At 42.4% G+C, this 12,247-nt stretch overlaps 1 protein-coding gene across 1 annotated transcript in view; it reads left to right on the top strand.

Moving 5' to 3' along the window:
- The window catches only part of CD81 (CD81 molecule), a 57,710-nt gene that overhangs the window by 30,116 nt on the left and 15,347 nt on the right, over nucleotides 1-12,247 (top strand). The window contains exons 3-4 of the mRNA XM_081904409.1: nucleotides 8,486-8,583; nucleotides 11,499-11,573. Coding sequence (XP_081760535.1) covers nucleotides 8,486-8,583; nucleotides 11,499-11,573 — 173 coding nt within the window. The remainder of the gene's footprint in view (nucleotides 1-8,485; nucleotides 8,584-11,498; nucleotides 11,574-12,247) is intronic.

Raw genomic sequence — 12,247 nt, 5'->3', positions numbered from 1 at the left:
AGTGAGTGGGAAGCAACAGGCAGCTGTGAGGATTAGGAGCCGACTAGGGGCAGACATTTGTGGTGTGTGTGCTGGGTGTGTCTGTGCGGGATGGTTGCATCTCCCTTCTCAGAAATGGAGCTCCCTGCCTGGCTGCAGAGAAGCCTCCCACCCCTACGCTGCTTTCTGTGTTTGTTCTTCGGCAGCTCCTCATTCCATCTTGGCAGAGTGAGTGGAGCAGCTGGATGTCTTTTTCAATGCTCGCAGGAGGGGTGTGTGTGTGTGTGTGTTTCCCCGCCCCCTCCTTCCACTGCAGCTCTGGCTGTGAAGGCTGGGCCTTCGTGCCACGGCGCCTGTTTACCGTCAGCTAGAGAAAGAAGAGTTCCTTCTCCTGGGAGTGAAGGAGGGAAGGGCCAGGCAGCGATGTGAAATGGAGGGCGGCAGATTAGGGCAGAAAAAGAGAAGCTTTGCCATCGATGATACAGTCCCAAGGCCTTTCCACAATGGTATCTGGCTATGAAGCTATTGCTACAATGGGCAGTAGCTGCGGTCTTGGTTAATGTATCTCTCAGCTCATAAAAAAGCTTGAGATCAGGGTGTCTCTCTGCCCCTGCCAGAATACTGTATATATAACCTGTCATGAATATATATAACCTGTCCTAGTATTTTCTCCCAACAGTTGCTTTGACTGCTTGTTAAAATTGGCATGGTGCCTTGGTTGATTCTGGTTCTTGTTCAGGTCTATACAGCCGGTCAGTTATGGATCCCAGTGGACACATGTTATGTACTCCATAGGTGCTAGACCCCTATAGTAAATGCAAGAGTATCCTGCAGCAGCTTATTGCTTTCCCTGTTGTCTTTTCCAGACCCTGCACACCTGGTTCTGTGTCACAGCACCAAATCATTACTCCATGAGGCATGCTAGCTGCGAAACATTTTTATGTTATGGATATCCCGAATAGTTGGGTGGCTAAAATTATTTCTAACTTTTAGAAATATATATATATAGGCATTTGGAGTGCAGATGCAGACTTACAGACTTGAAGCAATGGGCCTCTATTTCCTAACACCTGTTTCCTTTCATCCTATTTCTACTGGTTCTTCTTTAAATTGCTCTGGTTTCAACGTCAGATGCATCAATACTTAAGCATATTTATCACAGTGAATTCAGTGGGGATTAAAAGGTAGATGCAAATAACTTTATGAACTCTGGTTATAAGGCAGAAATATCCTGACTTTAAATTGCAAAATGCATTCACGGCTGATAGTGCTGAATTATGGTTCCCATGTGTTTTATATGTCCCCCTGGTGACAAATGTAGATGCAGACCTGGAAGAGAAAGACTGGACCCCAATATCTCTGCTCTCATCAGCTCCAGCCAGCACAGGGAAAAATGGCTGTTGTAATCGAACAAGACCTGAACCGCACTGGTTACCCCTGTTACAGAGGAAACTTTGCTTGGGAGTCATTTTTATTTAAGGAATTTCTCCCTTGAATGATCTGGGGGTGAGAGCTATATGTGTGTCATCAAGGGTTGGACTGTCTCTCCTTCTCAGCCCTACTCGCCCTGCCCTAAGAGTCCTTGCTTAAGGAGCTGCTACCTTTGGGGGGTTGCCAAAGGAGACACTGTCCTCTAGAAGGATGCAGTGCCAAGGTCTAGACATTTGACTTAAGGGAGCTGAGCAATGCTCTCCACCCAGCTAAGGAAAGCTCCACCCCAGTCGGCATGTACTATTCTGAGACTGCTTGTACACACAGCATTTTCCTTGGGGGTGGGTTGTTTCCTTCTTAGGCCACTGCAACCCACCAGACAGGAACGGCAACAGAATCAGCAAGCTTGGTAGGAAAAGGCCAAGAAAAGCTAGCTTCCAACTGCCTGCTTCTCCATCACCAGAAAGCTAGAGATACAGGTGTTCTTGGCTCCCATGTTACAGAAGAAAACAAATTCAATCCATAGTTTTGTGGGGGACCATGACAGATTTAAAAAATCAGTGGTGGGTTGTAGGTTTGCCCCAGAATCGACTTAATATCTTTATGGGTTGGTTAGAACAGCTAGAGGGCATGCAAGAAAGTAAATGAAAATGAATATGTACCATACATTTAAAGTAGAATTATACAATTTTAACCAGCCATGGCTACCGCCCCCCCTCCAAAGAATCCTGGGAACTGTGATTTGTTAAGGGTGCTGAGAATTGTTAGGAAATCCCTATTCCCCTCACAGAGCTACAGAGTTCCTTGGGAGAGGGATCGATGGTTAAACCACTCTCAGACAGATTAGACAAGAGGGTCCTGTTTTAGGCACATAGATACAACATAACTGTTGTTGGACTAAATAGCTTCCCAGTATAGATTTATTGCATGCTCCTTTTCCACCTTCCTATGCCCTGTACACATTATTTCTAAATAGACTTTTCCTTTGATTTGTCAGTTTTGCAACGTTCTTCCCCCTTGGCTCCTCTGGGCTGAACATGGAGTTCTGGACAAAACCTGTGAAATATGAAGAACAACTTTGTAGCTCTCCTAATCAGTTGGTTGGTTTCAGGAAGACTTGAATTTCAGGCTTTTCTCCAGAGCTGACTGCTTGGACTGTCCAGGGCTGAGAACACCAGATCCCTGAGATGTTTTCCCCATGGCTGGGCTTGACATTGCCATTGCAGCTGCAGCAATATGCGGAACTTATTCATGACCACAAAATAACCAAAGTTCTTCTTCTCATAAAAAGGTAGAAGCAGGGACTTCCCACCTCCTCCTCAGCAGGGACTTCCCATCTTCTCTCCCCTTTCCCCAAGAAAAGAGACAGCAAATGAATCTGAAAGAGTATGCAAATAGCACAGAGTCCAAAATAAGAGAGCTGCTGACTACTCCCACTCAGCTGAGCTGCTGAAGGACATGTGCCCTCCCTCAGTATGTCTGCCCATCTTGCAATTTCCGTCACTTTTTTGAACTTAAGGTTCACACACACACACACACACACACACACACACATATATATAAATTTGCATGACTATAGAAGGGATCCTATAAATTCTTCACTGATGTTTTTTTAGTATACACTCCAAATTTATTATTTCCCAAAATTTTTCCTCATGTGTCTTTGTGTACAGAGAGAGATCTCCTAATCAGTTTTATGGAATTACATTGTGATCCCACAATATCAAGGGGATTGTATACTTTTACATAAAGTACAGAAAGTCTGGCTTCAGAGTTTTGTCTTTTTTTGTCATGGAGCTACGGCGGGTGGGGAGAGTTACTGGAGGAGGAGTACTCATGATGTGAGATTCTCCAGAGAACATCTGGAATGATTTCCTGCCAGATAGCATTCTTTCGGTACAAGATAGGCTCCATGTAGTGTAAAAAGTTCTTCTCAGGAAGGCAGGGGAAAGCAAGGAGTAGACTTTTCTCCTACTCCTACTTGCATCACTTGAGAAGGCTGGAGTAGGATTACCTGTAGAGGTATTCAGGGTGTGGATCACTACAACTATATGGGGAGTTTCTGTATTACAGTCCCTGGTTCTAATTATTATTATTATTATTATTATTATTCATTATTTGTACCCCGCCCATCTGGCTGGGTTTCCCCAGCCACTCTGGGCGGCTTCCATAGAAACCAAAAAACACCAAAATATCACACATTAAAAATATCACACATTAAAAACTAATATCACACATTAAAAACTACTTGGAGGAAATGTCCTGGTTAAGTGAAGGAAAAGAGTTAACCTATAATAGTGGTAGTCATAGTATTCATTTCATTTCTTTATCACTTTAAATTTTTAAGAAACAAACAGCACTTTACAGCTGTTTTCCTAGAGAATGTCAAATGCAAAGTATATCCATTCAAAGGAACATAGTTAACAGGAAACTAAAATATTATCTTAAGGATTTCAAAACAGAATATTACAAAGCAGGTCAACCACAGAATGCACATTTAACGCAGCAAAGTTTTCTAAGAAAAACCTGAAAGGAAACATTACTAAAGGAAATCAAATACAAAATGCATATTTAAAACAGCACAATTAACGAGAATAAAATATTATCATAAGCATAGAACATATCTGCTGCTGTTGCTGCCAATCCTGTCAATGGTGGCTCATGATGAGTGGCAGCTATGGAAGCTCAGGCTCTGTGACCTGGGTCTGCACTAAGAGATGGCCAAGATGGTCCCAACAATCTTGCTACTACATATTTTCCTATCCCATTCTTCTTAAGTTCCCAGGCTCCACAGTTTAAGAAGAAATCAAACTTGGGCTCTAGCCACACTACCCCTCTCAGAAATCATTATATGTTCCCTTTCTTTGATTATGTTGGCTGTAAAACATGAAAAGAGTAAGAATGTGGTCAGGAAATAAAGAGAGTGCTCTTCCTAAACTTTGCCTTGTTCCTTCTCTTGCCTGTTTGACAACAACAGGTAGTGAAATTGGCAGGTGTGAGCAGGAAGGGATATAGCCAGATGATTCCAGCATTCCAAGAGTTTCTATGGATGCATTTATTGCCTGTTTTCTGGGCTGAAGACTGAGGAGATGGATCTGTCTTCACACCCTAAGTTTTGGCTCTGATCCTAAAAACCCAGTTGTGCAAACTAATCCTGATGGCAGATGCAGTTTCACCTGTCACCAGAAGTGTAGCTCTTCAATAAATGGTTGTACAACACAGGGGTTTTTTGGGGGGGGGCCAAGCAATTTTTGACAGAGACAAGTATGACTCTAATGAAGGCTTGGTCATAAAGGAAATGTGTCTCAATGGAACAGCATTTGTCTGCATTCAAATGATTGGGTGGCTCCAAGAGAGATTTGGAAGACACCCCAGTTACTGAAGGGTCAAGAAGAGGTCTTTTGTTTTACTCTTCTCTGAAAAAGGAAACACAGTGCTGACCAACCCAACTCTCCAGAACTGCTTATGGAGTTCCACACATAGAGTGAACTCTCAGCACTTACTCTGCAGAGAAAACAACTTCTTGACTGTAGAGTGTCCAATATAAAGAGGTTAGTCTCAGGGTGAGAGAGATGCTCCCCACAGGCTCAGATGCTGAAGATGCAAGTGGCTTATCTCATGTCATTAAATCTACACTGCTACATTTTCTTAAAAGGAGTTTCTACTTTGCTGAATTCAGTTTAGTTGGATACAAGGGGTCATTGTCTGTCTGCTTGGGAGGTTTGTTGTTGTTTTCATTTTAAAACTGCATAGAATAGTCCCACTCTTATTTGCCTCCAGTTGTCTATTTGGCTCTGGCTCTCCGGGACAAAGAGAAACTCAATAAAGGCTGTCTGTCTGTGTCTTAGAATGAATCTGGCTTTTCTCCCAAAGGCTTCTCAATCATTTTATTGCTTTCTGACTTCAGTTCCATTATCACACTTCTTTCCCACTCTCCATCCCACTGCTTACGATGGAACAGCTTCCACTCTCTTGGGTGCCTGTCAAGAAACAGGAGGATGAAGTCACTGAGTATTGGAAAACTCCTCGAGTCTAACTGCCTGAATTATTTTCTTCTGTGAATTATGCCAAAGAAATTTGAGGTGGTCTGGAGGAGCTGTGTACCGATGCCTTTCCAGTGTGCAAACAAGAGTCTTGTTGAACCTTTAAGACTTGTTGTGCTTCCAGACTGTCACTATTTTGTGGGATGGATTTAGGTACATGCTGTTAATTTAAGATTTGCACAATTAAAGTTCCCTGTTGCCCTAGCACAACAAATGCACTAACTACACACACACACACACACACACACACACACACACAATGAATATGTGGTTAGAAAAATCGCAGAGAAATGCACAAAAGTGTGGGATAAATGATGAACGGGAAGACATGTTAGCAACCACATATATACACGTGGTTTGTGGGGGGGGATAAAGAGTGTGAACAATGAGAAAATGAAATGCATAAACAGTGATAATTATGTAATTAACAGTGATTCACAAAACAAATGTTAGTAATGCAGACATCCTGGCATAGGAAAGCCACTGGCTTTCAGCTGTTTCCTTGCTGGGGTTGTAATAGCTCGTCTTTCTCCATGCTGAAATCCTAAACGTGGCTGCTGGAGCGCAGGTCTCGTTGAAATGGGTGGCACTTGCTTTTCAAGAAAACACGTTTTGGGACTGGAATGCAGGAATAACAGTTCTACAAACCAAAAGCATCTCTTTCTAGAAAGTTCTTAATTCACAGGGCCAGGGTACAGCTAGGGGAGAGGGAAGATTTTTCTGTAGGTCTCCTCCTCCCAGTAAGGCAAGAGCAGGAAACCACAGCTCCGTATTAGGATTGTAGGCTTTGCATCCTTAAGGTTGCAGGTTCAGGGCCTAGTGTTTTCAAGAAGGGCTAGGGAAGGCTTTTACTAGAAACACCTGGATAGTGTTTTTTACAGAATGCCATAAAGAGCTACCTTACATAATGCAGCTTGATAAGGATAGCACCAGTGCCTGGTTCTGTGCTCATTGCAGATATTTGCATTATCTAGAAAGTTGTTTTTCTGCCTGGAGGAGATAATTTTCTTGGGGGAAAGCAGCTACTTAATCTACTTGTTTCTTCATGATCTGATACCGGAGAGATTAAACCTTAGTACTAACAGAGGACCTTCTGTCTTTGTTTTTGCATTTTTCTCTCCTTTTTAAATAAATAATAATAATAATAAAATTTTCAGCTGCACACCCCCAAAATAGTAATTATGCAGCTTGCAAAAGCTTTTGTGTAAGGTCTTTGTGTGGGGTTCCTTGTTTCTCCTCTGGCCTCCTGCCAATCTACCTGACAGTGTGTTTATGCCATTCCTATTAGATCGATGCCTCCTGGCCCACATAAGACCTCTCTAGTATTGGCTGGCTGCCGTTTCTCATCTTGAACCCATTCTAGATTAAAAGCAGAGCTCCTTTCCCTCTGAAGAATGTTACTTCACAACAAATGGGATGGAAAGACATCTTCTGTTTTATAACAAGCCTTCAGGTTTATATGACTGTAAAGTTCTGCCCTCCCACCCCCACCCCACTCTGTGTTTTACAGTAGCAAGCAGTTCGCCTCCCACCTCTCCACCATCTGTGTCAAGTGCTTGGCAGGTTGTCAGTTTAGGACAGTTTCTGTAACAAGCTGGCTTTCTTCATGGCTAGCATTCTGTAGGCACAGTTAGATTTAGGGTGTTTCATTGTCAGCAGTTAACAAGGTGCTGGGAGTTCTTGACATTTCCTTTTAGAACTTCCCTATATATTACTATAGGACTCTTTGATGCTGCACTGTTGCTTTCAGGAATAAGTATAACCCCCACCCCCACCCCATTCTTTCCCTAGCAAACCAGCCATGACTTTTGATTAAGTTACCAGTTAGTAGCATGGAAATTTATAAATAGGAACATTATTGTTGATCATACAGTTTCATTTTTATCTCTCATAACATACTGACTTCATCCTGATTCTCTTGAACGGTGATGTTCAAAACTTTCTGCTACAGCGGAACCCTTTTATGGTGGTTCAACTGCCAACAAGTTTATTTGAGGCTTCTAGGAGCGCCTGGCGTGCTCTGGTCCATGGGGTCACGAAGAGTCGGACACAACTAAACGACTAAACAACAACAAATGTCTAGGAGGATTCTGGGGCAAGTTCTGTGGTGCACCCTGAATTATTGTGGGCTGGTGCTGGCCTGGCTAGTTCAGCCCTCTTTCTGGTGCTTATATTGAACTGAGAAGCTAGATTTAGGCATTCATTGCAAAGGTACGAAAGGGGTCTTTCAGGTAAGTTCAGGTGAGACTGATTAGAATCCTCCCCATGGTTGGGTCCCTGATTGTTCGGGATTCCGGATCACATCTAAGCACACTGAACTTAGAAGCTCCCTTCATATGGGTATAGAAAAGAAAAACAGAAAAAGGGAGAGAAAATGGCAGAAGTGAAATGAGAAGGTGAACATTATAGAAAGTGATGAAAGGCTCTTTTGGTAACAAAACACGGGCATAAATAATGTGACTTGCCCTCTTGTTCAATATCAACCACAAGCTTCATTGAAGAGGAAACCACCAGAAATCAAGAAAGAGGATGCAACTACTAAAAGAATTCAGAAGTTTGACCAATAATACATGAAATGCTTTTTAATCTACAAGCACAGATCCAAAAGTGGCATGTTAACAAAAATAAAGGTACCCATGCCACCATCTTTCTTGGCCCCATCCAAACTATCTGTTCTGGCCTCTGCCCACAGACACTATCTTCACTCTGCTATTGCAAAGCTTCCTGTTTCACCCACTGACAGGCTTTTTGTTGGCAGTAGCCCAAGGAAAGCCACAAAACGGGATGTTCTGGGGCAAGGGAAGAACTGACCCAATGGGTCCTGAGCTAGCCCCACTGCTGCCACTTGATGGGTGTGGGTTCAATTGCTACTACAGCTCCAGGCTGGCTTTGCCTGCCCCCCTTCCTCCCCTGCTGGTGTGAGCAGAGTAGTGGTGTTTTGGATTAAACAAATGCACATCCCTCACCACAAGCTGCTTCTGATCAGACTTCCTTCGTTGATGCCTGTGCCTTCCTTTTGTCTTCCCTGGCAGGAATCTACATCCTGATTGCTGTTGGAGCAGTGATGATGTTTGTGGGTTTCCTGGGCTGCTATGGTGCCATTCAGGAGTCACAGTGCCTTCTTGGAACAGTAAGATACCATTTTTACTTCCTTAATCCCTTTCCCCTTAATACCTTGATGAAAACCCAACAGTAGAAAGTGTTGGTGTCCATTGAGGGAGCAAGTATGTCTGTGGTTTAAGTGCACTTTTGGTCCTTTTTAGCTGGCAGCTTTTGTCCAGAAGAAATGGGGAAACTGCAGAATCCTCCTGCAATTTATTTGATCCCAATTTATGTCTGTGAAAGACTTCTGTGGTACCATCTAAATCCCAAGGGTGCTCAGCATATTGCCACTATGTTCCTCAGTGACAAAGGGGAAGCCAAGCATACGTGGTTTAGTTATTCTATCTCTAGATATCTAAATTACCCAAATATTAAATTATTATTTGTGTAAGATTGCCTTGGCCTCCTAGAGAACAGCAGTATGTCATGGTACAAAATGAGTCAGTAGTATTTGCCTGGTTCATAAGGTGCTCTGAGATTCATGTTCTCTCTCTGTCTGCCTCCATCCCCACTGCCTGCCTCCTTCCCTCTCATCCTCTCTACCCAGCAGGCTGCCAAGGGTGGGACAGATCACTCTTGCCAGAGCCCTGGGTGGATTGCTCACACAGGCCTTTTGTTTTTTTTTTTTAATATAATTTTTATTAAGATTTTCCAAATTAAAAACAAATTAGATCCAATTCATACACTTTCTTCCAAAACCAAAGCCAGGACTTCCCCTTCCCGCCCCCAATTGCGTTCCAAATCTTCCGAATAAGCGATTAAATTCAACAAGTTTTTATCCCATGACTCACTTAACATCAATAACCCAATTTTTCCAAATTCCCATCCCCTAAGATCGATTTTTTCCCTTCCACGAGTTCCCCCTTTCAAAATTTTATAAAAAAAGAAAAAAAGATATAAAGATAAAAAAATAATTTTACAACCTTTGGATTCCAAATTTCCCTCCCCCCTTTCTCTGTTGTGTTCCTTCTATCCCTTCATCCTAATGTCTTCCTGAAGTTCCTACCCGCTTAATCCATATCCCTCTAGTAGTTTGCCAGTCATATTTAATTACAAATGTCCAATCTTGGAAGGAGTCTGTCTCAAAAAGGGGCCCATTTTTTCTATCCAGATTTTTATATCCAGGAGTAAGAAACTCCCATTTAATTTCCATAAGCTTGTCAAATCTGGATGTCCCAAATGTTCCCAATTCTGTCCAGTTCATGATGTTTCCATATTCTTGTCATTCTCTCTCCTCCTTCTGTTTCCTTGTTTTCCCGCAAAAATGTTCTTTTTCCATGACCTTCTTATTTTCTGCAGAGGCTTGTTATTCAGTGCTCACACAGGCCTTTTGAAACAAGGCCTGAGAGCTGCTGGTTGCCTGGCCCTGCTTTTAAATTATGTCAGTGCTGTGTGAAAGTAAATGTCTGCCAAGGGAAGACCAAAATCAAAACAAAGGCTGAACTCTTGCAAATAGCAAGGAGAACAAGCCCCAAGAATATAGATCCACAATCAATAATTTAAAACAGAAAAGCTGCCTGAAATGTGCAGAATGCAGTTTTAGGGGAAATAACCCCTAAACTTGGAACTTAATTGGCTGCATCGCCATCCTTTTTGTGTTGCTATAATTCATTGCATACACACCCCTATCTTGCCCTGGGAATGCTCAAGCTCACAGCCCTTTACATGTGATCTACATTTGTAAATTGATTGGAGACTTGTGAGAGTATCACAATTTGGAGACTTCACCGGACAGTCCCATGTACTCTCCTGCCCCATTGTCGCTTATGAAGCTGTCACTCCCTGGCTTCTCTGTTATTTGCGCTCTGCCAGGCTATTGCAAGTCCTCTGGGAAGCACTGTAATTTCTCTTGTTCTGTATATAAAACGTCCACTGGCACTTGAAGTGCTCAGTAGCAATTGCTCGTAACTGTCCCTTGAGCATTGTAGATAAATGTCTGAGGACTTTCTGAAAAGTAGTGGGATTTTGCTGCAACCTTCCAAAATACACTACTGTATAACATTGTTCCAGCATTTTAAAGATGATGAGCATGAATGGCTGAGATATTGCTACAGGAGGCTTTTTTTCAAGGCTTCTCAGCTACACCAGAGTGTTTGCAATTGTATTCTGGCATTGTGATGCTAGTGCACAATGTTTTGTGCTGGTGCTACTTATCCTGGTCTTTCTAGTCACTTGCTGTGTTAGCACATTGTGCTCCCTCACCACTTTCTTCCTCTTTGCATGGCCAAGAAGAGAACTTCTGCCAAGTTCTGTTCTGCGTTTAAAGACTCTCTGCTTCATGTGACATATGAACCAAATACCTTGCTGCAAAACAGACTCTAGTCAGTGTCATAATTCAATTTCAAACCATGAGTTATAAAGCTGCCTTATTAAGCTAGCCGGAGCTTTATAAAAACAAAACGAAAAACAGGATTTCTGGTTTGTACATAGCAGTAAGCTGAGATCCCTTAAAAACAGAACTAAACTCTGCAGGTGGAGGAGTTGGAAGTGCATAAATCTGATGCTTCACTCCAGATGCTGTGGACTACAGCTCCCATCGTCCCTGACCATTGGCCATGCTGGTTTGGGCTGATGGGAGTTGTAGTCTATAACATCTGCAGAGCCTACCCCTGCACAAAACCATGATTTAGCGTTGCTTGCCAACTGAGCCACTGTTTACAATGAGACAGCAGCCTTAAATGGAAGGCTCAGAAGCAGAATGCATTCCCTTTGAATTGAACTGTATGGGGATGTGGAATACACATTGATTTGTGGTTTCTCAAAGAGGCCACTATTGTCCTGGTGAGATAGTGATGGCTCTCCATTCATGAAGTTCACTATTGACCCTTTTTAATCTCATACTCTTGACACCCCCTTAAACGTATTTGCACACTCCTACCAAAGTCATTCTCTGTTACTCAAGAGCACTACTTCCTTTTCTTATCTGATCTGTTTTCTTCACAGTTTTTCACATGCCTTGTAATCTTGTTTGCTTGTGAAGTGGCTGCTGGAATCTGGGGCTTCGTTCATAAGGATCAGGTAAGGGGATTCATGAAGAGGATTCATAATATATATTTATGCAGAACCGGTAAGTTTACAGCACGACAAAGAATCTTATGGTACCTTAAAGGCCAACATTGGGAAGAGAAGGAGCATTCTTTTCTGAAGCCCAACTGACATGGACAAGAATCGACCAAATATGGATATCTAGAGGTCTGGCACCTAAGACCAGAAAGGTGGAAATCTGCCCAAAGACCTGCTCCGACCATAATGTGGTAAAGATGGATATGACACTATTACCAACCGGCTCCTTTAGATGGAAAATGAATGACAATTTGTTTAGAGATCAGGAGCTCATTAAGAAGGCCCAAAAAGCTTTGAAGGATTATTTTGAGATAAATTTGAACACCTCGGTGGAAAAAAGAACCATCTGGGACGCAAGCAAGGCTGTGATGAGGGGGTTCTTGATACAACAGAATGCTGTAAAGAAAAGGACACAAAATGAGAAAAAAGACAAGATCTTGGAGAAAATTAAAGAATTAGAGAAGAAGTTAAGATCTAATCCGAAGTCACAACCGATTCTGAGAGAAATTAAACTCTATCAAGCACAATACTCTAAATTGATAAACCAGGAAATAGAGTGGAAAGTTAAACTAATGAAACAAAAAACATTTGAATCTGCGAATAAATGTGGGAAGTTTTTAAATTTGACA

This window comes from Podarcis melisellensis (assembly GCF_964234715.1).
Source record: "Podarcis melisellensis genome assembly, chromosome: 1".
In the NCBI taxonomy this organism is placed as follows: Eukaryota; Metazoa; Chordata; class Lepidosauria; order Squamata; family Lacertidae; genus Podarcis; species Podarcis melisellensis.
The sequence above is the reverse complement of the archived record's forward strand: the minus strand, read 5'-3'. Positions and strand labels throughout refer to the sequence as shown.